General features: G+C 41.2%; 1 protein-coding gene across 1 annotated transcript in view; it reads left to right on the forward strand.

Annotated features, from left to right (window-relative positions):
* The window catches only part of hcn1 (hyperpolarization activated cyclic nucleotide-gated potassium channel 1), a 46,027-nt gene extending 31,345 nt beyond the window's left edge, over positions 1-14,682 (forward strand). Inside the window, exons 5-8 of the mRNA XM_084688009.1 lie at positions 505-651; positions 2,046-2,286; positions 6,370-6,534; positions 12,864-14,682. Of these exons, the coding sequence (XP_084544135.1) occupies positions 505-651; positions 2,046-2,286; positions 6,370-6,534; positions 12,864-13,909 (1,599 nt within the window). The 3' untranslated portion in view covers positions 13,910-14,682. The remainder of the gene's footprint in view (positions 1-504; positions 652-2,045; positions 2,287-6,369; positions 6,535-12,863) is intronic.
* The last annotated feature ends 10,164 nt before the right edge of the window (positions 14,683-24,846 follow it).

Genomic DNA, 24,846 nt, shown 5'->3' on the forward strand with positions numbered 1-24,846 from the left:
AACCTCTTCATTCCTGTTAATTTCACAAAAGGGTGATTGAAAATGTTCTGTTTCTGTGGCTCACAGTAGATCACGTGTCTCTCTAGAAAGAACCCGCTGACACCTTGGAGATCCTCTGAGCTCTTACCTTGGTCTGATAGGCCCCCAGGCTTGTACTGCCACCTGCCACCTCCCTCCACACTGACCCAGCCAATGAGCCTAGCTGTGCCTGCCCTCAATACCAAGGTTGAAAGAAACCATTGAGCCAAGGACGCAAACATTTCCTCTGTGTCCTTTGAAAAAGGGTTTAGTATTAAATGATTGTGAACTCCAATGCACCTTTCAGTCACAGATTGTCAAAACCTTTTATTTCCACTTCTTTTTATTAACGTTTCCACAATACTGTTTTCTCATGTTTCAAACTGAAATAACAAACATTAACAAATTATATTCTACGTCATTGTACCTGGCTGTTGTTTAACTGCACTGTTTATTGACATTTCTCTGTTTTGCCCAACCTTCCAGTACAAACAAGTGGAGCAGTACATGTCCTTTCACAAGCTGCCTGCGGACATGCGTCAGAAGATCCATGACTACTACGAGCATCGCTATCAGGGCAAGATCTTTGACGAGGACAACATCCTCAGTGAGCTCAATGACCCACTCAAAGAGGTGAGGAGGGGTTGATATATTCCTGGTCAGACTATGTTATATACTGATCTACACAGAGTCTGAACAAGGTTGTAATTACCCACTCAGAGTTGGTTGAATTACTGCAATGGGCAACATCACTCTAAATATGTTAATAATAGCATGTAATACCTCTTTAGTATCATCATAATACCTTTTAGCAAAGAGAGAACATTTTTGCTTCTCTAACTATTCATTGGTTCCAAAGACATGACATATGACAAAAAATAAACATCTTTCTCTGAGGAAGAGGCTTGTTATTATTCCTGGGACCTTAATTGGGCATTGAGCGTCACCTCACCTGTTTACATAGTATCTCAACTACCTTGTGACAAATGAAGAGAACACACTGCACAAATCAATTTTCCACAGATTCTGGGAACACATGCATGGACAATTTGCCCAGATAAAGCAAGATATCATTGGCCTAAATAGGATCACTCAGGCAGCTCACCCTCATTAAGGGTAGAACCCGAGTGAGACCCCAGAAACAAGACATTTTCTCTGGTGATGACCTAGCAAGACGTTACCTGGGAAGTCTGGAGTTCTGGGGAAAATGCTCGGAGGGGAAAAAAACAGGTTGAAGTTTTCGGAGGTCAGTAGCAGCCCTGCCATGTGAAGACTTTACTTTAAATAGACAAAGTCTAAAGATTGTTTTCCCACTGGAGTTCTTTGCTGAGCACTGGCAGCTATCTAATTTATTATTCGTTGTACATGATTGGGGTCAGAACCCTTTAGCTTTGGGCTGAGATTGCCATCTCAGCCTGAGCTAACAAACAGCGCAGCCAGCTCAACCCTGCCTGGCCGGCCAAGCCAAGTCTAATCAGAACAGCCCAATGTGGTCCAACCCAGCCCGGATTTTAGTTGTCCTTCCCAGATCCCCACAGAAGAGCACTCGTCCTGCATAGGAACAATGCGAGACATTACCTTAATTTGCAAACACAGGGTGGAATCAGCACAACAACAAGGGCAGAGGTGCTGAGCAGTACAGGAAACAGGAAACAGGAAACAATATTTTGCCAACTAAGGTAACCAGGGAGGGACAGTACTAGTTGGTGCCGGGGGTAACAAGCTCATCTCAGCAAAATAGCTGTAGAAAGTTTCACAAAAATGATGAGAAGCAATTTATAGATACCAAGGAACAAGCAGCAAAATGCATCCAATATGACAATTTGACACTGAAACATTAGGCATTAGATTATCTTGCTTTACTTGGTTTTTGTGGGTTAAATTATTATCCTCTCTCTAATTAACTCATCTTAACAGTTAGCATCATAATGGAACGTTGAAATGTTAATTGCTGGAATTGTCATTCTGCAGAGGCTTTTTTTGTATTATATTGTTCCGCTTTTAATGCATCCCCCCCTTTTTTTCAGGAAATCGTCAACTTCAATTGCCGTAAACTGGTGGCGACAATGCCGTTGTTTGCCAATGCAGACCCTAACTTTGTGACAGGTATGCTGAGCAAGTTGAAGTTTGAGGTCTTCCAGCCCAATGATTACATCATCCGTGAGGGGACGGTCGGCAAGAAGATGTACTTCATCCAACACGGAGTGGCCAGTGTTATCACAAAGCTCAACAAGGAGATGAAGCTCACAGACGGATCCTACTTTGGAGGTACAAAGCCCAGTTTAGTCTTCCAGTAACATTTTTCAATCCGCCAAAATAGTTGAATATATGCACTTTAAAAGGTTTGGATAATCAGCACAATTACCACAAATCTCCCTTTTTTCCATAACCACAGAAACACATACTCCTATGCACTTGCAGTAGCTACATACTGTACAATACATGCATGTGTGAACTCTCTTGCCCGCAGCCATTTGTTTGATGCCATTACAGTTCCGTCAGTGTAGATGTTGATTCTCATTAGCCACTGCACAAGCTGACTTACATAAGGTTCATCTGGCGGGTGGAGAGAGCCTTCCTGGTGATCAGGCTTGCCCCAAGGACACACAGAGGTTATCTGTCTACAACCTGCACCATGGCAACTCTGGTTGTTCCTGTTCCCTAATTTATGGAATGATTCCCCAGAATACCTCAATATTTAGCTGTCCAGTTCGTTGAAATGTAGTTAACATTCTGAATTATGTCAAAACCCAGATGTCTAGTCATCAAGCAAGTTTCTTGTATTTTGGAGGATCCTACTTTTTTCTATGATTGTTTATGTCCCCCCCCCCCCCCCCAACGGACTAAGGTGCCTCAGGATTGTAAGAATAATTTCCGATTTGCCACATGCACAGGCTGGAAAGCAGTAACTTTATGATCTGACTTCTAGAGGATAATCTGACAAATATAGCACGTGAACTGCAGCAGATATTTTTGTAAGTCCTTGGACATTTAGTTAAAGAATGATTACTGAATTTAAACTTAACACTATTAGCCTTAGTAAATGAAAAACGACTGCTCAAGACAGAGAAGGCAACACAAACATTATCTACCTGTTGTGTCTCATTTGGGGAGTAATCACTGGCCTGTACTGTAACTAGATTTAACAGTGGTTGACGGGAGTGATAAACAACCCATTGTATCCCTGTCAGAGCTAGCTACAGGGGGCCGGTTGAGGAATCAGGTCCCTTGGTTAGACTCAACTCCAATATTCAGAATAATCTTATTTTTGTACTGTTATAATTCAATCATGCTTGGGCACATAAAATCAATAGGCTTTTGAATTGAAGCTTCATGCTTTATGATTATATTCGTTATCTGCTGACAAACAGGTACAGGTGATTTAAGAGGAAACTGGAGTCTGCTTCAGGCAGACTCAAAGCAGCTTGAAGAACTAATTCCTGGGTCATTAGGAAGGAAATTAGGAATTCATTCACGAAAAATCTCTACTAGGGATCAATAATCTTTTGTAGCTCTTCTTGGGAAACAGTATAAAGTACGATCAAGTGTTTTTGGCAAGCCACAGGATTTATGGGAAAATACATTTAAATAAAACAAAGCTCCTTTTTCTTTTCTTTTTTTTTGCTGGAGGCACGAAGGATGTACTAGTCATTCTGCCACGTTGCGATGATGCCAGCCACCTGCTCTATCCTGCTGCCCAGCTGGTGGGTGGTATCTTTACCCATTGCATGAGGATGACATTCGATAAGGCCCGGCTTGGCAGCAGCTGGGCATGTAAGGAACCCCCATCTCCTCTTCCCCTTCAATGAATTGTATTATTATCGGCTACTTTGGCCTAAATCTGGCCAGAAGAGAAAAAGACAGAGTCCATCAACTGAGAGTCCACTATATTAACTTGATCTTGTGTCAAGGACAGGGTTTGGAACCATGGTCTGGTAATGGGATGAGGGGCACAGGTTATCTATAGCGCAAGGAACATACTGGGTTGCAGTATGGTGACCAATTACCTACACCAATGACCAACAATATTATTTCTATGCTATAATATTCATATTTTCTGTGACAGAACCATGCTCTAAAGATAAATCCTGAAAACCCAAATATAAAGTCTGAGATTTCCTGTTGATACATAAACTTCAATAATAAATAACAAACAGATCCTATTGGTAATAGGATATGATAATCACTAACTGCATACATTATAGATGTAAGCAGTTAGTGATTATCCCCCCTACAATAGTCAGTCTATTCCCCCTTCCGTTAGATGACACAACACTGTAACAGGCAGTCATTAAGTTTCCACCCCCAAGGGACTTTACATGCAAGTCATTGGGACTTCCACTTCTTGCCAAAGGGCATGGGTTTACTTTGGGAAACAGATAAACATGGCACATTAAGTGATGGCAGATTACCCACAATACCCTGTGGGTTGGCAGTGACATTACGTGACAAGGCGACTGACATATGTCACACTGCATCACATGAAGTGCTAACAGGGCTTCTTGCATGGTAGCCTGGACACAGATGCCCTCGCTCTTCCGGATGACGATGGGAGTATTTTCTCTCCAGGAGGATCTCATTGTGCACTCATTTGTGATGGTGACAGAAACCCCTTCTCTTGTTCATCCACTCAATCGTCTAACCTACTTTGGGCAGTTGGCCACAAACTGTGAAATACAATTAACTCCAGATGTAACTGCAATTTGTGTTTTTCAGCTCATTATCTCTCTCTCTTTCTCTTTGTCTTTGTCTCTCTCCATTTTCCAACACCACCCACCACTCTCTCTCTCTCTCTCTCTCTCTTTCTCTTTCTCTCTCTCTCTCTCTCTCTCTCTCTCTCTCTCTCTCTCTCTCTCTCTCTCTCTCTCTCTCTCTGACTATATGAAAGTGTGCTACTTCCTGTTGGAACTAGAGGGTAATGAAGTAATTAGAGAGAGGCGTTTGGTTGTGAGAGTGGGTCGTGAAGGCTGTGTCATCCCCCTCATGTCATGTTGCACCACACGATTCTCTTTCTCTCTCCATCTCTCTTTCATCTGTCTCTTTCTGTATGTGTTCTCTTCTCCTGTCTTTCTCTCTTTCACCCTGTGCCAACAGAGATGGCACTTATGCAACTTTTTCCATTATAACAGCACTAACACCTTGTTCACACCCACAGCTTGAGAACGCTATTCTCACATCCTGAAGGCTGCATCTCTCTCCCCCTCCCTCCTCACCCGTCACAGAGGAAATGTGGCCGGAGAATGTCAAGGGCATTGTCCTCAAACGGCTTACTGATGCTGTCCTGATACAACATGTCTGCTCGTACGTGACTTTGTGTTCGGAGCAACACGTCTCCAGTAGGAACACTCAGTACACGGTATCCTCTGCAGTCAAAGGTTATGGTTTCTGTTAGATTTTGAGGAGGTAGCTCACTGTGGTGTTTCATTATGCCTGTGTCCCTGTGTTGTACATATCAGGTTATTAGAAGAGCAGATTCTGTACTTGCTGTCCTAATGGCTAACATGCCATCTGGCAACAAAGGGTTGAGCCAAGACACCAGTACTTCTTTTTTTCATTGCCATATGAAGCACCTGCTGGGGCAAACTACACTGCCCATAGTTTGCCACCCCTCTTACCCCCCCCCCTTACACACACACACTCACACACACCACACACAACACCCCCCCCCCTCACACACACACACAAAAACACACACTTCCTAGCCTTTAATGTGTATATTTAATTGCATTGAACTTCAGGAATCATCAATCCAGGTTTATAATAAGCCTGGGCAGAATTCCCTCATGCTTGCGGTGTTGAATCGATTTGAGATGATTAAAAGTGCTTTGCTACTGTGACAAGTCGTAGTTCCGCTGCTCATCAGTTTTCCTGATCTTTCCCCTCAATGGTACTCAATCCTGGTACCTCTCTGACTTGCAAGCACAACTCCTTACCAGCTACGCCAAACAAAAAGCTAGCTATTTTCTGTCGGCCTGTAAACATACTTGAGGAGTGTGTTTACCAGTCCACATTGGCTACAATCTGCCTGCTCTACTGTGTAAAAAGCTGTGGAAGCAAAATTAACCTGAAAGACAGTGTCAGCATCAGTCCATGGGCAACATGATGAAGAGACTTTGCTGTGGATTCTACCAGTGACAGCCCCACTGATGCGTCTGTCGGTTTATTTATATGCATTTCCAAGTTCTCCCGGCCATCTCAGTCGTAGCTTGGCTCTCCAGCTTCATTTATATGGTAATCTCTGTTAGAAAGCTTGTGTTAGAGAGCTTCATTATACAAATGGCACAGAGCTGATCTTTGTTCAGGAGTGTAATTATTCAAGTGAGCGCATGTCTTTTTGCGTCACTTTCTCAGAGATCTGCCTGCTGACCAAGGGGAGACGCACGGCCAGCGTGCGCGCTGACACGTACTGCCGCCTCTTCTCTCTCTCCGTGGACCACTTCAACGAGGTGCTGGAGGAGTACCCCATGATGCGACGCGCCTTCGAGACCGTGGCCATCGACCGATTGGACCGCATCGGTAAGCGTCCCCCTTTCCCTGCTACTCTCTGCTACTGTTTGTCTGATTGGTGCTCTTGCTATGTCACTGTGACTCGTTGGTCGCCTTGTTTCCATTGTGTTTGTTTGCCCCCCCCTTCCCCTATTCACAGCACTTGTATGCATGAAATGTATGCTTTGTGTTATGTTTGTCTTTTTCTCCTCCTTTTCCATCTTTATCTCTAAGACATTTTGGGGGAAATATTGAAATCAGTAATTTTGATAGCTTAAAAAGGAATGTTTTGATAAATAAATGGAAGGCAGTGCATGTCGCTGTCTGGGAGGGAGTCAGTCCGCCTCCTTGTCAGTTTGGTGTTGACCCCCCCTTCCCCCCACACTGGATCTCGGAGAGTGGACGGAGGCGAACCTCACCTGCATGTGCCTCCGCCCCTCCTCCACTCCATCTGCACACCTCGGTATGAGCAGCACTGCCCCCCCCCCGCCACCTCTCCCCCTGCCCCCCCCAGCCAGAGACTAACCCCCCCACTCCCCGCCCCTCCCCCACTACTGAGGGGCATTGAGCTGGGCATCGTGACACCAGGGAGGCCATAAGTAGCCCAGCTTTACCTGGCACGGCTTGGGCTTGTAGACAGACAGGCAGGACTGGCCAGTCCCTTACCTATCACTTTGGTTTCTAAATATCATGTTTCTTTAATTCTGTTGTTTGTTAGAACAACATATAGAGGAACATGCTCATTAGTAAAACAAAAAAAACATCAAACAAACTGAAACACAAAAATACATTTGAAAAAAGGGGCACATGTATGTATTGTAGCAGGGCATTTTTTGATATTCTACTTGGTAAATTTCTTCATGTTCTTTTTTAAAATAAATATTGTAGATAAATACATAATACAAAACAAAGGTGTTAGAGTTATATAAAAAAAACTGGGCCACTTCATATAATTGTTACTATTAATTTGACTACTTGATAAGGAAGATTGAGGATTTTTGGATAGGTTGCCTGCAATATTCACATCGACCCACACGCATAAAAGTAGAATGCATATATCTATGCTTGTAGAATATTGCACTACAGTACATTTTGCATCCTTTTATTAAGATCACTCCTTTCATATTGTATACATACTCTTTGTTCTACAAAACCATTATATGTTTCCATGTAAAGTATCTTTTATCTTTAAAGGAACAAATACAGCCGATAGCTTGGTAAGCTATACTTTCTTACATTCTTAAGTGCCTTTGCCAGTTTGCATATTCATATCAGAAATAAGAGGTAGTATAAGAGGTAATCTGCTATTGAATGCACACTGAAGAGATGAACCATTTATCTTCTAAACATTTTCTTCTTACATAATTTTGTACTTAATGCAAAATCACCAATGCATCTCTTTTAAATGTATGAACTGAGATACCTTGTTTACTAAATCTGTATCTCAACAGTCCAGTCATACATTGCACATTGATACTATATTTAGTTCCACTGTGTGTAAGTACACTCCTCAAACATTTTCGTCTTTGCAAAAGAATGTGTCTCAGACTGTGGTCCTCCTAATATTTCAACATGAAAATAAACAAATCTCCAAACTTAAAGAAGCGATAGCTGTTTCAAAGAATGCATATAATTAAATTATAATCATATAATTAAGTTCTTATAATAAAGAAACAACATCAAAAAGGAACCCATGTTCAAATTGTGCTGAAGGAATTTTTGAATGAAGTAGCCTTCTTATCTTGTGTGCAACTTTCCTTTCTTAAAGTTGGCCTTGCCATTTTTTGTATAAGCTAAAGCAATTGATGAGGTAAGATGAGGGTAATGCATTTGTGGACAATGTAAACTCACTAGTAAATAATAGATGCTGCAAGAAGTTGAGTTTGTGCAACGATAGTGTGCCAATGTTGTCTCAAATATGATTAAGCCTGTGGTCTGTATTTACTTCCTGTTGTTTGTGTTTGTTTATTGGTTTGGATTTTGTACTTTTTATTTGCCTGACTCAGGCATGTTGATATTGAATTGCTTTGCACCCCTAGTATTGACTCAACATTGCAATACTATTGTGACAGGCAAGTCAGCATCAAAAAATAGCATTTATTGGCACCATAGACCAATCAAACCCAATAAATCCATATAGCTCAATATTCAGATGTGTTATGCCTCCGTGGAGACCATCTGCTAGACAGGGAGGTTCTTCTCATGCATACTCACTGGCCGGCTATACATGTAGCCATGCAGACTATGAGGTTGTCTACCCTCTGAAGTGTATGCCCTTTAGACCTTTGCAGTTATGATCTACATTTGCCCTTTTCTGTTAAAAAGCAAGGTCAGCTTTTTGAACAGCTGAGAACCGTGTGTCACATATCAACTCCAAATCTGAGCTGCCCACTCTTCAGTAGCACTTCTCCTAAACAGAAGTGTTATGAACTAAGTCTGTTCATTTGGACTTAAAAATAAGGGGGTTTTGTCTCATACAAGGGAAAAACAATGTCATGATCCGTGCTGGATGTTTTGGTTTATATGGACTGCATTTGGTTAAGTGCTTGTCTGGTTCGTAAAAAAAAAGAAAAAGAAAAAAAGGAACATAACATGTATTGAAACCGATAACATGTTGCACAATTGATGTATCTCTATCTAAAAATTATTTGACCAGGAGTTCCTCTTGAGATGAGAACATCTCGTTTTCAAGAGTGTCCTGGCCGTCGAATAGGCAGCAGGTAAACACTTTATTCCAATTATAATATTCGCACAGACAGGTGGGAGAATTTCTCCCAAGGCACACAAAATGGATTCGCTCACAAATGCATTTCTTCTCCAAGAGCATGAACTCACAAATGTTATAATATTTCAGTGCTGAATTTCTACCTTAGTCCACTTTTGATAGTAAAGACATGTGTCATAGTACTTTACTGCCACGTCACAGTGATATATGGTTTAATAAATATACACTCATTTGAACTTGGGAAGAACATGTACTAATGCATGCACTTAAAAAAGAAATTAGAAAATTCAATGTAACTGTAGCTGCCATAATGAATTCTGTGGCCATTATGCCCATGTAATCTGATTTAGTACAGTATAGACTCCTGAACTGTTGATGTCTGATGATTCCCTTGCCATCTAGTCAAACTCCATTCCAAAAATGAAGACGTCTTAGATGAGTGATTACAGTGTATGTCTCATGCAGTTAAAGTGAAGCCATATTCATAACTTTTTCATGTTTGTCATCTCTAGAGTAAATCTGTTCTGACTGTGTGACATGGATTGTGCATTTTAAATACATTGTTTAGATGATGTAGTCTTTGTTAAAACAATGTAAAGAAGGAATGGCTGACTGCCATAAGCAGCTATATGTCACCCCTATTTTTAGTGGGTGTACTGACGTCACTCATGCCACCTGGCAAGATGCTCGTGCTCCATGTGCCCTAAGGACATGCCTCAGTGTGCTTCACTCATTAACTACCTCTGCCAGGATTCACCTGCACACACACCCATACTCCAGCAGAGAAGACATTCATTCATTTAGCTTTAATTAGCTTTTCGGAGGGGCAATTTATTTACATTTATTAGAGTCACAGTTTAAATAAAGTCAAGGAGGTTTTGACTATTGCCTCCCTTGCCAAGCTTTTTGGGTTAGGAAAGAATAAGTGGCCGTAAAGGTTTTTGGTGTGTATTTTGTATGATTACATTGCCAGCATCTTATTATTTTACTTCTGTTACTCTTTTTTTGTGTGGGCTTTATTGAAAGATTTAAGCATATGGTTTGTTAAGTTGCATTTATGTAAATTGTATTCTAACCCTTCTTTGTTTATCGATATTCTTGTCTTTTCCCTCTGAAATTCTGAATTTACCATTATTGTACAATGAAAGATAATCCTGTTGTTTGATAAAAGTCTTGTAAAATGGGGTTGATATATTTCAGGGTCCACAGTCATGCATCTTCTCCTTCCCATGGATTTTAAGTAAAGTAAAGTTGCATGTCAAGGTGTACACAGTTTTCTGTGGAATTCAGGTTGCTGCTAACTAAACGTGTTAAAGCTAGATTGTATTGTTTATCTTTGATAACATAGTAAAATTAAGAAAGATGTATTCTAATTGGCCTAGGAGGAAACAACAAAAACATGTTCATGCGGTTTGGTAAAAATCTTGCTAAAAATACAAATCTCTAATCTACACCCTAATATTATCCTTATGCACTGATACTTTTGTATTCTTTCTATTTTCTTTGTTGTCTTACAAATCTGACTTTGGAGGTAGATTATTCTTCTCAAAACCTGACCATTACCAAAGGTTTAATGGACTGATATACTGTGGACTGACTTCCAAGCTCACTCCCTTCCCCCTCAACTCCCCATAACATGTTTCCAATATAACATGATTGTGTTGTATTCCCCAGTGTTTAACCCACAATTATTCAGGTATTCCTATACATGTGCCATGTAAGTCTACAACAGCCCAACAGTCACTGTTTGTGATTTAGTACTTAGCTATCCTTGTAGGATTCAATTAGAACCAATCCAGATTGCTCTGTTGGGTCAAACGAGTAAACACGTGATTGCACAATGACACAGGGCTACTCCTCCTCACACATAAACATCTTTAAACTTGATCTTATTCCCATGTAGCTCATTTCATTGATCCAGTAGAACCTTGATAGTTGTGTTGATTGTCTGTGTTCTGTGTTCCAAAACTTTTAATCTAATTGAGGATTATCTTTGTATCAACTGTTTGTATCATTCCCCAAAACCAGATTTAGAACTATGTTTACTACCTAAATGACGTCAATTAAATGTGAATGGAAATGTTTATATGGCATCTAGATGACGGAGTCACAGATGTCGAAAAAGGTAGAAAATAGAAAATGTTAACACTACCACAATTAGACATACTTTAAAGCTATTTAGTTACCTGTAGTTAAATAATAACGACTTGTGATATTTGTATATTGTATTCTATATGTATGACATACATACATGTGAGATGCTTATTCTTTGTGCTCATACACAAGTGCAAACACAAGATAACTATGAATACAGGATTTAAATTCAAACTTTAAAGATTTAGAGTTCTAAAACCATTCCTAACAGTGTCATTTTGGAAAGCAAGAGCACATAACAAGATTGAGAACTTTTCTGTTTTCAAGGCCGGTCTTTTAAGATTATTGGGCTGTGGCTAAAGCCTTCAGCATGATTGGCTGTAGCCTACTTTGTCATTCTTACAAACAAATGATGTTTTACCCATGGCTATGGTGAATAAGATCAATCAAAGGAGGAGGGATCAAAAACAAAAGGCAAATTCTAAACACATGTTGAAGTCTCTCATTTATATAAATCACAAAGGTGGATGAAGCTACATTGTTATTTTAAAACATTTGAGAAGAATATATTTTGTCAAACTGATTTCTGGTTTACATATCAATATTTAGGTGCTTTCAAGGCCCCAAGCACCACTGAGACAGAAACAGGGCTTGTTATTTACTGAGATTTCCCTCTGATTTTACCAGTGCTTTGGCCTCAAAACACAAGCTAATGATCTATAAGTAACCATCTGTCATTCTTTGGTATAGATCTTATGAATTGTGACAGGAGGGGAGAGCTTTACAGCCTGGGAGCCCAAGTGCCCCTTCTCAACTATAATTAACATTTATAACACTACAGAAAGTTGTTGAGTATAAGCTTATGAATCGCTATAATTCAGCTGTCCCCAGAAGCAAGGACGTAATCAGCATAGTAACAGGATCAATGACTAGCAAAGTTCTGAGGCATCTTGAAACTATACTGTACAAAAGCATAAACTAAATTTTGTATAGCATCAGAGTAAGATAAACTGCACACACAATGTTAACTGAGCCTGCCAAAGATTAGGAAGATGTATGTATTTTTAAGGCAAACCAGTACACTAGTTCATTGAAGTGTGTAGATAGATTTGAGTTAGCAGTGACTGAATCTTCCAACTGTGTATTTGGTAGTTTGTAGGCAAGTGTTGTGGTAAACATGTTGCAGAAGTGTGATTGACAGATAGATTGTTATAATGTTGTTGTCCTGTTGTTCTGTAATTGGTGGGTGTATCTAATGTAACTCCAAATCCCGTGTTTAATACGTCATTACAGAATACATTCTTTACTTCACTCTTCATAGTAGTTCTAAATGGTCAGTTATACATTTATGTGTTTACAGCCCTCTTACTCAGTCTTTCCTCTAATTACCATAGTCACAACCATTCACTGTTACTCACACTTCATAACCAGTCTCACCCACCCTCGCTGCAGTGTGATCTGCTGTGCTAGGTTGCCAGATTTGTCATGAAGTTACACCTCTCTCTGATTATGCCCCATCCCCCCACCCCCCCACCCACAGGGAAGAAGAACTCCCTCCTGCTGCAGAAGTTCCAGAAGGATCTGAATGCCGGCGTATTCAACACACAGGAGAACGAGATATTGAAGCAGATCATTCGTCAGGACAGGGAGATGGTGATGATGGTGGACCGCAAGCAGTCGGTCACCGGGATGAACTCCACCCCGATCTCTGGAAACTCCATCATTAACTCACCGGCCCAGCCGCCTTTCGCCACCGCCATGGGCAACAACCAGTTCCAGCAGTCCGCCCCTCTGACCTACAGTGCTTCGGCCACCATCAACCCTTCTGCTCGCATCCTGCAGGCCTCAGCGCAGGGGATCTACCCCAACCCCAGTGTCTCACACGGCAACCTGAATTCCGCTTCACCCATCCCCCAGACCCCCCTGCAGCAGGGGGCGATCATGTCCCCGTGCTCCTTTACGGCGGCAGTATGCAGCCCACCTGTTCAGACCCCGCTGGCGGGCCGCATCTTCCAGTACGGCTCACCTACCGCCTCCCAGCTGTCCCTCATCCAGCAGCCCTTGCCACCACCGCAGCCCCTACCTTCGCAGCAGTCGGCAGGGTCAGCAGTGGCCACCCCGGCAACACAGCAACAGCAGCAGGCATCACAGCAGCAGCAGGTCCCCTCCCCTCAGAGGGGCGATGTCCACAAGAGCACGCAGGTTCTCCAATCGGGGAGTTTGAGTCGAGACTTGCGCCACCTCTCTGCCTCCCAGCCCTCCCTGCCTCACGACTCGTCCCTAGGGCCCAGAACGCACCCGGTGTCCGGGGACTCCCTGGCCTCCGTCGTCCCGCCGGTGGTGGCCGCCGTCCAGGGGGCAGGCCTGCAGAGTGGCCTCCGCACTACAGTGCCCCAGCGGGTCAACCTGTTCCGCCAGATGTCGTCCGGAGCGTTGCCCCCAGTGCGAGCAGCGGTGGTGGGAGCGGCGGCGTCAACGTCATCTACAGCCCAGCACAGGGAATCCTCCGGCTCTAGAAGAGATTCGGCAGTCTTGAGCAGTACAGAGACTGAGCAAGACAAGATGAGATTTGCATCCAATTTATGATCCCATTCTACTTTTTTAACATCTTTGTTTTGATTCATTTCTAATGGAGATACAAAAAAAAGGAAAAGTTGAACTTCAGTATTTTTGTTTGCTCCAATTTTTCTTCTGAAAAGATAACCTCATAGAAATCCTGTACAGACTGCCCTTGTATTATATTTTAGACACGTGTTCTCCCCAAACATAAGAATGTATATTAAACAAATATAAATATATATGTGTAAATCCAACTAGAATATTTGGCATTGACTATTTAAAAGCTCTAAGTATAAACATGAGTCTTCCTTCCTGAGAAATATAAAGAAACAAACTGCGAAAAGTTTTTTTTTTCTTATTATTTTAGGGGGATGGGGGTTGTTTTTGTTTTTATAACTGGAATGCATCATGAATACTGAGGAGGACTTCCCTTTTCTTTCATTTTTTTACTTGCGAGAAGAGAAACAAAAGCTCTTTTCAAGGCAAGCAGCTGTGGCACCACTGTGGAATGACCAACGCAAGAAACCTTGAAACTGTCAAAAAGCACACTCGAAAAAGAAATCTGACTACTAAATGTTTAGGACCCTACTCTCATCACTCAACACAGGTTACAGTTGCTAGGTGTTAAGTTGCTCTCAGCAATATATCTACTTGAGCCACCAAGTCCTCTCACAGTGGCTTGCTTAAAGTCCATGACAGTGTTATGGGTCCAAAGGGAATAGAACAATAGAAACGCTGCTGTCTTTGTTTCCTGTAGAAAAGGATGATGCGTGGTGGGAGAGGGATGGATGAAAATCTCGTTTTTTTCTATTCCTGATTTGAGACGACAGTGATAGACGTTATGTATTGTTGCTTAAAAAAACGAAATGTGTACATTTATAATATTTATAAACTAAAGATTATCACCATTATGCAATAGACTGTGATATAAAGATTATCTATATGTGTGTTGTAAATAGTTTTTGTATAGCTAGTATCCTGTGTGGTGCATTCTCAATCATAACAATGTCTTACTTCTATCAGGAACCTGGATATCATCTATAGGCGTAAAAAAAAAAAAAAGTGACAAAAACCTGTTCATTAGAGATAAGCAAACCTTAATGCAAAGGCTAGCGCTAGTCGATACTGAGAAATGCCTGGTCTGATGAGATACAGTAACATAGTGAGAATCCTTCTTGGTCTGCATTGCGTTTGTTCTTGTGTGTGTTAATTTTCCATCAAATGACTTCAGTAGTAATTAAGTAATTCTGGACCTGAAAATAAGCTCTTTTTTGTTGTTGTTGTTTTTTTTGGTCTATCTCAAGTATTGTACTGTATAAATGTAATTTCATTGATTTACTATCAACATAATTAAGCTACACAATGCAGTAATACCCTTTGACAGTGCATATTATTGTCTACCATTCATTGTTTTAGGAAGAGATCACCTTTGTACATTAACTAACAACATTGTGCATCCCCATACACAAAATGGCATCATTTTGAGATCATTGATGTACTTAGTAGTGTAGTAAGGGGGTTTCTAATGGTACAGTAGGTACCAATAGATATTTCAGAGCTATCAGTTTCTACACATTTTATTTTTTGTTTGTCATCATCTAAAGGCCTGGTACCTCATCTACTTAGTTCTGTAAAAGGCCTCTTACTAAAGAGGTTTTGATGTTAAATTGCTTGTTTGTAAGAGTTATTTTACTTTGCATTTTCTTATTGATTTGCCTTTCATGTTGTTATGTGTGTCCAGTATGATCTTAGTTACAGTATTGTTGTCATATTTTTTCCTGCATTCAACCTAATGTTAAAGTCTTCCTAAAGCAAGCCTGTTTATGAGAACCCTATATATTTTCCTCCAGTATGCCTGTTTTGCAGTTCATTTATGCTGTTTGGGTTTGGGTTTATGCTAACTGTACATTGGGTATTACTGTACTGTGTATGGTCCAATCACAGAGGAATTGTGTTCAGGAGACTGAGAGTAACTCTACAAAAGGTATTTCAGGTGTTCATGGCCATGTTTGGTGTACACACTGGAGCAAGAGCAGAACATAGCTGGTTTGCATTAAGGTTTCTCTGTCTTTCGTGCGTAAACCATTACATTTGGGTCTAGACACTCTGCGCTGTTGACACACTGGGGCACATGGCTAGTCAGGATTTTGTGACTCTTATCCTGAGAAAGAGCACTTTGTTGTGTTGAAAATGTCAATCAAATCAATCAAGTTTTCAAAATGCAACATTCATCATAGTTATTTGATATCATCACACGAGTGTACAGCAAACACCATCAACTGAATCGTTCACACACTTTTTGTATTGTTGTGTAGAGGAAAGATCATGAGTGACTCAAACTGAAGTTTGTCAGTACAGTGTTCATACTCAGTGTACACTTCATGTTTCGTATAAAGGAGTCTTTTTTCCAGGGGTTCATGTACAGTGTGTCGGCGGTGTGTATTGGATCACCCTCACAGCAGCTCAGAGTCCAAGTGTTCATTCAAGCCGGATGCTAATGCACCTTCAGCTCAGAGTGTCTAAGCCTTAGAAATACCGTTTTAAAAGATGACAGTACTTCAACAAATACTTGTGTCAATATTGTACCAATACAGAGTCCACCCACCGACGTCATGAAAAGCATGCACTGTCGCAAATACTTAAAAAGATACTATCTAAAATGTTGACGTTAAGTGTATCGTGAGATTATGTTTTGTTCATTGTCTGTCTTCTTAGCTGTTATTTGTGTGTAACATTGGATTTTCACAAGGACATTCTTCAGTATTTGTGCCTAAACTATAGCCATGTTTCATCCTATGGGTTACGAGTGTGATCATATATGCACACATGTATACATTCGTTAGTATACTATATGTGTTCTATGTCCAATAATTTTTGAGAGGCATGATGTAAGCAATGAAAGATGGCCAAACGTCTTAGTTCAACATTTGAAATCTTTGAACACAATGCGAAAATATCCTCAGTTTAGCTTTTAGAGCAATGGGTGCCGGCTGTACAGTGAAGAAGCACGGCCTCTGTAGGCCTGAGATACTATCATGTGTTATGAGACATTGTAGAAATTTGGAGCACCTTTCTAACTTTCTTTGTAGCTAGCCACTCATGTTTGATTGAATATAATGTTGTGTGCAATGAAACTGGCCAAAGCAAAAACATTCTAAATCATTTTTTATCATTTATTATTTTGTTGTTGTTGTTGTTGTTGCACTTTCTAAAGAAATTAAACAAGATCCAGAGTCTTGATCTAGTTTAAATTTAAAAGGTAAGGAAAGCATCTAGATTTTAACTCCCTTGCCCTTTCTAGGGTACTAAACAAGGGTAGGTGTTCTTTAACAATGAGTGCTTAACCCTAAATCTGCCATAGAGTATAGCAATAGAACACAGTCAAGATGGATAACAGCGCTGTTGGTTTGTGCTGTTTTTGATACTTGCCTTCTGAGGGAAAGCTTCCCAAATATGTGCTTTTTTCACAATTCCAACCCCCGCTAGCTTTCTGGAAAGGGCATTACACTGATGAACCTGCAACATGAACAAACAAGCTTACAGTTTAGCAGTGTGGAGACCTTTAACATACCAGCACATATATTTGTGTATTTTTTGTGTTTGTTTATGTTTTTTATTTGTATTGATAGATGCAAAAAGAACAACAAACAGTGCCCAGAGAAAGAAACCAAACCTTGTTTTGTTCATGGTGGAGAGAGAAAGAAAGACAGAGAGAGAAAGAGACAGAAAGATTGAAACAGAGAGGGAGAGGGGGGGGGGATAGAGAGACGGAGGGAGACAGAGGGGGAGGGAGACAGAGACGGAGGGAGACAGAGGGGGAGGGAGAGGGACAGAAACAGAGAAGGAGGCTGGAGCAAGCCTCCACCACTCCTCTTGAAGACCCCACATGAAATGACCAGTTGTGCTCATTCATGTTAACCAAGGTTTGGTACTAAATTAACTATCGGTTGGTTACTTGATACAGACTAAGGAAAGGTAAATGTAGACTTTCTTACAACTATATGCAGACAAACGGTGTTTGTCAAAAAGATCCTTTTTGATTTTATGTTTCATTTTGTTTGTAAATAATAAACCTTTAAAATATAGAAAATAATAAAAGACATGTTGTCATTTAAGCTCTGAGTTTGTGTCATTTTGTGATAGAGAGTGAGACACATCGTAGGCCTCTTACAAAGACACCATACCTATAGTGGCTCTGGCCGATGAGTATCATTGGGTACATAACACCATTACTAGCCTGTTTTCTCTCTGCTCATTCAAAAATGAAGTTGGGCACAGCTCAGGTTGCAGAAAGGGGTTTCCTGTTACCAGCAGGTGCCAGTTGATCTATGAATTCATTATCAACGGAACGTTGACCCCCAATTGGCCATTTATTTTACATTAAATGTGCATAATAATACACAGAACATATATATTATCTATTATGTATTGGTGAGGCTCATCAGATAAATAATCTTGGTGCTGTAGTCCATCAATGTCTTAGATACAATGAGTGGGTTTTTTGACTCATCAAATATTCATAGTTTTTATCATCTCCAGTAAGTCGATTTTTAGAGAAATTCCAACCAAAAGGCATGGTCATCCTAATGAATACGAGAGTTTTAAGTTCATAAAATGCAACCACAGTACTGTCAAAATTAGCCAGTGGTGTGTGTTTCTGTAGGTGTGTAGGTGACGCTGGATGTTTAAGATCAGACAATCAAGTACAAAACTATTCATACTGTTCTGCATATTCAAGCCTCTGCTGTAAGCTTATAGTGTTTTTGTTAAATTGTGTGAAATGTCACTTTATGCCATAATGACACTTAACCCACAGAACACATTTGGCAGCTCTGCCTGGCCAGACAAGATAGTTCTAATGGATTCATGTGTGCACCATTATCTGTGGGATGCATTAAAGGCAACAGCACTCAAAAGGAATGTTAAAGACAGCTTGTTTTAATGGCCTTTCTACAATATTATTTAACGTTGGTTTATTGACATGGGATTACGGTTAATATCCAATGCCGGTGTTGTTTAAAGGAAGTGCCCTTCCTCTACATTTTTGTCGTACTTTAAGAGCTTAATGACTTACACCTCCCCTGTTACCTTTCCTGTTTAGGGGTAGGATTCTGACGTCAATCTCAAAAGTGTAAACTATATGTATATTGATTAACTATCATCCCACCAATGTTCCCACCAATGTGTGTTCCCACCATAACTGCTTCCCTAAGGTATTAAAACTTCGGACAATGGTTTGGGGTAGTTATTTCATCCCTTCACACTAATCTGGAGCCATGTTATCTGATTTGGAGTAATCACAGAGCCAATACCACAGAGGTCACCATTTCTGACGGCCGTCAGAATGTGTGACCCCCCCCCCAAAAAAAAAAACAAGACAAAACAGAATGTATTTTGTTGTTTTTGTTTTTGTTTCCACCATAACTGCTTCCCAAAGGAGTTAAAACTTCAAACGATGGTTTGGGGTAGTTATGTCATTCCTTCACACTAATATGGATGATATGTTTTTTAATGAACAAATGTAGGTTACTGTAGGTCCACACACAACTGTACACACACAAACGTATCCAGAAGAGAATTAAAATCCATCTCCCACAGTGTGCCCTTGCTGAGGTCAACCTGGGCCTGTTACTTCATCAATCTACAGCCAGAACCTCCTCAGCCCTCCTCCACTCCAACCATGAGGAATGACTGGGACCATGCAATGACAAACAGTCTCAGTAGACCTCCAACCACATGACCAATGTCACCCACTCTAACAGTACAAACTGAACCTCAAGGACTTTGATGATAAATCAGGGCTTGCTTATTCGGCTGTGTTGTTATGTTTGCTTCTGGAGCAGTTTACTACTGTAACGCTCATACTAAAGGGCAGCGTGGCCTCCATTTCTGGCTCCCGAGAGGGAGAGAGACATATAGGGAGAAAGACAGAGAGGGAGAGAGAGACAAGGGGGAGTAAAGATAAAATGTAAAAGATAAAGTGAAGGTTGAGAGATAAACCACTGTGCCAGGGGGTTTACCATCCCAGAGTAAATTAGTCAGCAATTTTTAAACTGGGATAAAGACTTAATTAACCTTTAACTGAGCTGGTATAATGGCAACATTGCTGTTTAAGTTTGTTGATAGGATAGTTTAATGGGCTGAATGACTACACAAGTAGAAAAAGACCCTAGAGCCAGTTTCTTACACCAACCATCAGTTGAATAAATGATTTCCACTATGCTTGCTGAACCCAAGTTGGGTGTTGCCACACCTGACCTGGGTTCTAGGGGAGGAGTAATCCCCTCCCAAAATATGATACTATATAACCTGCTGTAGTGGACTATATAACCTGCTGTAGTGGACTATATAACCTGCTGTAGTGGACTATATAACCTGCTGTAGTGGACTATATGACCTACTGTAGTGGACTATATAACCTGCTGTAGTTGACTATATAACCTGCTGTAGTGGACTATATAACCTGCTGTAGTGGACTATATAACTTGCTGTAGTGGACTATATAACTTGCTCATCAAATATGATACTATATAACCTGTTGTAGTGGACTATATAACCTACTGTAGTGGACTATATAACCTGCTGTAGTGGACTATATAACTTGCTCATCAAATATGATACTATATAACCTGCTGTAGTGGACTATATAACCTGCTCATCAAATATGATACTATATAACCTGCTGTAGTGGACTATATAACTTGCTCATCAAATATGATACTATATAACCTGCTGTAGTGGACTATATAACCTGCTCATCAAATATGATACTATATAACCTGCTGTAGTGGACTATATAACCTGATCATCATTCTGGACTCATTTTTTTAATCTTCTGAGACTCTCAACTTGTTGTCAGATTTTTGAACCCCACTGATTGTAATAAATACTCTGATTATTCTTGAACTTTATTTTCCGTTTTTGACTTGATTGACTTGATTGGCTTGGTAACTTAATGGTTTATAGAGGCAATTCATTAAAGGTAAATAGTTTTCCTTCTCCACTGTATATAAATAAGTACATTTCTAGTTTACTAATATATTGTCCTTTGTAAATTCAAGTGCACTTACAAATAAAACTGAAAGTATACTTTTTTGGGGGCAGCCACAAGCACACCTTACAATTTCCTCAAAGCTTGTACACTCTTTAGTTTTTAACCTCTAACCTTCCACTAACCTTTCAACCTTTGGTTCTGTTTTTGCAAATCCGTCAGGAGAATGATTGATATCTAATCTCTCTGCCACTGATGTCGAAACAGAATCTGTGTTGGGTTCCTTGGGCAGAGCGCTGTCGTGTTGCAGGACCATATAAACCACAGTGTTTGTCTGTCCAAGATCAAAACCATGCTAACTACTACCTGGGTCTCTTGACTGGATCTCTACCAATTTGATGAGTGCAATTTTGATTCTGTCAATAGGTGAAGCAGTTTGTGAAATAACTAACTGAGAAATTGGCCTACCTAAGGAATTTTCACTGCTCTCCACACATGACTGCTATGGAATTAGAGGGTATTACCATTAGCTCTTTGAAATGAGACGTTAATAGAGTTACAGACTCAGGTTTGGCCCCTGGGGATCCCTGTCTAAAGCAGAGTTGCGTTGTGTCTGTGAAGACCCCCCAGGAGATGAGATTAAGAAAGAGTATGGCGAAAGACAGTACACCAAAGCCCCTGCAGTGTGGATGGTTTGCTGATTCATCAGGGCGCTACGTTAAAGAGTATACACTTTACATTCAGTGCCGCTCTGATGTGTGTTGGTGATTACGTTGGTGATACAGTAAAGTCGGTTGGCCTCTACCTTCACCATGGTATCACCTTCACAAACAGATGGGACACTCTGCAAGCTCCCAAGGTTGACTTCTACATTGGGTTTTTTGCATGACATTGATGTCATCAAGAGGACAGTGTTGTTGTAGAGGGCACTGGGTCAATTCTTAGTTTTCCTAATTGATGGTCATGGGATGGAATTTATCATATGTAATGGATTAAAATAAATTGCACTTGCCATGAAACAGTGGCTATCAAACCCGATTCTTTCTATGGGAAATTTATTTTTTATTGGATTGACTTTATACCAAACCGCATGCAGATGGAATTCGTGTGTTGCTTCACTGTGTGGTGTTTAATTAGTTATTCCACTCGCACCCTTCATTGAGTTTGTTAATTGGCTTGAAACAGCTTGCCTGTGATAAAATCTTTAGTGTGTCTAAGTTTGCTCCTGTATTTTATTACATTTATTACAAAGCCATTTACACCACACTGTTTTACAATGCATAAGGTTTCTTGGAGATCATACTGTACTTATGCAAAATATCCCTTCCCTCAAAGAATTTTGTCAAAGTAAAGGTAAAGAAATTCCTGTTGCAATACGATTACAGATAATAACCCTGGCAGTAAACGATACTGTAAGCAATACTGTAAGCGATACACTGCAGAGTTTTGTATCACAAGTCCAATGGGTAAAATTCAGAGATGGCGAGGGTTTGCATATCACATTTAATCTTGAAGGGGAATGTCTCTTGAGTCCTAAAGGTCAGACCCTGGACAACTATTCAATACACTCATATCATTATTCTATGACAACACACACATATTTCTCTAATTCCTTTAAACAGTGGACTTCACTTTGCGCATGTATCTCCAGAGATCGAAACACAGCAATAACCTAATGACTAAAGGTGTCAAACCTATTTGAGCTTGACTCGATTTGCTCAGGTGGGATTTCTTGACTGAATGACTTGAGTGCTACAATTCTTATTAGTGGATACAAGGTCACACCACAACGAGCCAGTCATAATTACTCTACAGCAACATGATCAATTGTTTCAGAGTCATTTGGACCAGTCAGAACCATGCATCCTTTCAACCTTTTTATTTGCCATGGTGTTCCATTCTGCAGATTGACCTGCAGCTGTGTGAGCCCGGTGTGGGCTCTCCCTCCTCAGCGCTGTCTCACCTCTGTCTCATCGACTTTCTGATGCACGCAATGTTTCTTTCCATCCTAGCCTCTCCTCAGTCAGACAGTCATTGTGTTTGCCCGGTGTCTGCTGAGCCCTGATGAATCATTCTCTCTGCTGTCGGTGGGTGCCGTGAACGAATGGGGAGAGGAAGGGTGGAGAAAGGAAAGGTAGAAAGAGGGAAGGTGGAGAGAGAGAGGGAGGGAGGGCGGAGAGAGGGAGGGAGGGCGGAGAGAGGGAGGGTGGGAGAGGGAAGGTGGAGGGAGGTAGGGAGGAAGGGCAGAGAGAAAGCAGAGGACCTGCATTAGAATGCAGAGCTTGTATCCAGCTGCAGCTGCCGGATGCTGCATTTCCGTTACATTTGTGTTGAGCACACGGACATGCACGTTCTATTACGTCGAGTGGTGGGGGAGGACCCAAACGCAGGACAGTAGCCAGGCATTGCATCAAAAAAAAGGTTTATTCAAACCGTAAAAACAGACAAGGTACTCACAGCAACATAGGGTAAGGACAAGACAAAGACTGGGCACAAAACAGGAACCTAAATATACAGAACCAAACAAGACACAGGTGGACACAATGAGACTAATGAGAACTGAAACCACTCAACGAGACACAGGTGAAGACAATGACGGGGCAAAAACTAAAACAGGGGGGGCATACAGAGAGCTACGTCTAGGAAGTGGATTCACTTGTTCTCCAATAATTTATGGTGCAAGGCTGCATGGATATGATACAGGAAATGTAGCATACTGAGTAGGTGTACATTACAAGAGTGTGAAAAATAATATATCCAAGCTTTACTCTCCTTGGAGACGGGGAGGTGAGGGGCAGCGACGGGGAGATGTAGGGGTCGCGCACAGTGGTGGAATGGACAAACTAAGCAGGGAGAGAAACATATTTAAAGTTACAACAGTATGATAGGCTAGCTGAGAAGGCATGTCACTGTGCTAATTGGATAGAAGAGAGCAGATAATCGAACACTGAAACCCTGATGACACCCCAGGCAATGAGGAAGAGGAAAAGGAGAGTGTGCGTAGCGGTCGGTCGGTCGGGAGGGAGGGAGGGAGTATATAGCGAGATGGTTGTATGGCCAGAGCGTGCAGAGTTCGGTCTTCCTGACTGAACCTGCACTAAGCTTTATGGAGCAGTAGCCTACAGAGTTATTTATGCTCTTATTTTTGTGCATGTTCCACTGCATGTTAAGCTGCTCTTTTGTGAATGTTACGTCTATGAAATAGGTGAGTCGGGGTCCACCCATGCCGCAGCTCTCTCTCTATGATGGTATCTAGCAGTGGAGGTAATGCAGCCAGCAGTGATGGTGGAGGCTTGAACAGTATCTTCAAAGGGCACAGCAGGGAATGAGGGACTCTGATCTGAGCCGATAATGAAGTCTGTAACAACAGACAAGTCAATCAAGATTAGCGGAGTGAGATCTCTGCATGACAAATTAGGAAGCTAAAAAAAAGTCTACCTTTGTTGGTCTCCTAGGGTTGTTGAAATGGTAATATCAGCCAAACTTGTGTGTTCAGATATGCAGGATGATGTAGTGCAATCTCTACAGTCCCAGCTTTTATTCCTGAGAGTCGTATGGTGCATTCACACAAGCTGCAATGCGGCACATCATCGAGTCAAGTTCCAATGCATCGTTAATGACAAGTGATGTGGGTAGTGGGGCCAAGGGGAACATGAAAGAGTAAGGAGTCGTGTGTCAGGGCAAGTGCCGAAGGTGGACCCAAACGCAGAGAGGGACAGGATCACAGAGAACAAAAAGTATTTATTATTCCCAAAAGGAACCTTGAGGAACTAGCAGGTTGTCCTATGTAACATTTTCACTGAGCATGGTGGAGCCTCCAAAAGAGTAGAGAACATTCAGCTTTTTAGTGACACTCGGGAGGGTACAACTTTGGCCACATAGTGTTGAGTTCATGACATGCAGTGCTTAGATGACATGCCAAGTCTTTCCCTGTATGAAAGCTCCATTTTGGCAAGTCCACAATTTCCCTTTG

This window comes from Hypomesus nipponensis, chromosome 22, assembly GCF_054491055.1.
Source record: "Hypomesus nipponensis isolate SF chromosome 22, ASM5449105v1, whole genome shotgun sequence".
Classification (NCBI taxonomy): domain Eukaryota; kingdom Metazoa; phylum Chordata; class Actinopteri; order Osmeriformes; family Osmeridae; genus Hypomesus; species Hypomesus nipponensis.